Source organism: Nestor notabilis, unplaced genomic scaffold (genome assembly GCF_000696875.1).
Source record: "Nestor notabilis isolate BGI_N333 unplaced genomic scaffold, ASM69687v1 scaffold33887, whole genome shotgun sequence".
NCBI lineage: Eukaryota > Metazoa > Chordata > Aves > Psittaciformes > Psittacidae > Nestor > Nestor notabilis.
In genome coordinates, this window is record NW_009935741.1 from 1 (window position 1) to 1,658 (window position 1,658).

The 1,658-nt window shown below is 47.8% G+C and overlaps 1 protein-coding gene across 1 annotated transcript; it reads left to right on the forward strand.

Moving 5' to 3' along the window:
• Nucleotides 1-305: 305 nt before the first annotated feature.
• LOC104400951 (histone H2B 8) lies at nucleotides 306-763 on the forward strand. Its single transcript, XM_010017982.1, has one exon. It carries the CDS (start codon nucleotides 311-313, stop codon nucleotides 689-691), a length of 381 nt encoding a protein of 126 aa, XP_010016284.1. The 5' UTR covers nucleotides 306-310; the 3' UTR covers nucleotides 692-763.
• Nucleotides 764-1,658: the final 895 nt, after the last annotated feature.

A 1,658-nucleotide genomic window follows, 5' to 3' on the forward strand; every position in this document is an offset into this window, starting at 1 on the left:
CCTTCAAACCTACGAAAAAAGCAGCAACACCACGAAGCGCTTCCACCCGACCTTTTTATCCCTTCTTTCTGGGGTTCCGTGGGACTTGTGATTGGCGGAGACTGCGATTGGAAAGTTAACCAATGGGAAGACAGATGAAGGAGAGACCAATCGGAGAGTTCACGTAGTTTGACATCACAGACGCGGAGTGTCCAATAGGAAAGAACAGCTCTGAGTCATCTCATTTGCATACCGTCCCTATAAATACGGGGGTCGCCGCTATTGTACTTGCGTCGTTCCTGCGGTAGTCAGGTAGAGACAGTCTTGTAAAATGCCGGAACCAGCAAAATCCGCTCCTGCTCCGAAGAAAGGCTCTAAGAAAGCTGTCACGAAGACACAGAAGAAGGGTGATAAGAAGCGTAGAAAGACTAGGAAGGAGAGCTACTCGATCTACGTGTACAAGGTGCTGAAGCAGGTGCACCCCGACACGGGCATCTCGTCCAAGGCTATGGGCATCATGAACTCCTTCGTCAACGACATCTTCGAGCGTATCGCTGGGGAGGCCTCGCGCCTGGCGCACTACAACAAGCGCTCCACCATCACTTCTCGGGAGATCCAGACGGCCGTGCGGCTCCTGCTGCCGGGTGAGCTGGCCAAGCACGCAGTTTCCGAGGGCACCAAGGCTGTCACCAAGTACACCAGCTCGAAGTAAATCTCTGTTGGATCGCATAAACCAAAGGCTCTTTTAAGAGCCACCCACGTTTTCAGTAAAAGAGTCGTTCACGCTGATTCGGTGAGTGGTACTTATATTTAGCATTGTTTATTTCCCGTGATGTAGATAGTAGCAGTTAGTCGTAGGAAAAACCTTCCGTTGAAGTGCTAGTAATGATGTGGGTCGTCTCGTGTGTTCACTACCCCCCCTTGTTTATCGTGCAGGTCTGTAAGAAGAATGCTAAGTGCCTAATAGAATAATAAAGATATTAAAGTTTACCCTTCCTCTTTTTCTAGTGGTTGTCTCTGCTCTAGGTTTTGAGTAAGTATAGCTAAATATGCACTGTGACCTTTACGGTGTTTTGATATGAAATAAAGTTTTTCTGTTTGTGTGGGCTTTTCTCTTATAAAACAGCCTTATGGTGATTAAGGTTCTCCAGTTTCTGATAAAACAGCGTCGTCCCCTTTAACCGTCAGCTGTCAGTCTCAAGCAACTTGGCCGCAAGCCAAAGCAGCTTGTTTACTCCGAGAGCTCAGCCTGGATTAGTCCTTGTATGCGCGACATTTGGGATACAGTGTTTCATTAAATGAAACTCGGCGCATAGCTGAAGTGAAAGGGTAGAGGAAACGGTATCGTTTAATTCATCCCGAGTTTTTACGGGGAAGTGGTAAAGGGTTTATTTTGTCACTTTTTGATGGAGAATAAGCACGGTAGAATAAAGAGATTCCTCATAGATTCTAAATAATAACGTAGTAGGAAAAAAGAAGAAGAATAAGAGGTGCTTGAAAAAGCGAACGGCAGCTCTTTATTGAACGCCGAGTGGTACAGGGTGTGCTTGGCAAGTCTACCTTTAGAAAAAACCTCTTTCAAGGCGGCTGAATTCCTGCCCGCCGGGGGCACCGGCGCCGATAAAAGCGGGGCGGAGCAAACACCGCGGTTTCGCTGACGGGTTCCGCTGTAGCGGAGC

What these genes read in the sequence shown, in the direction of transcription:
- LOC104400951 (XM_010017982.1), top strand. Translation starts at nt 311, where the DNA reads ATGCCGGAACCAGCAAAATCCGCTCCTGCTCCGAAGAAAGGCTCTAAG.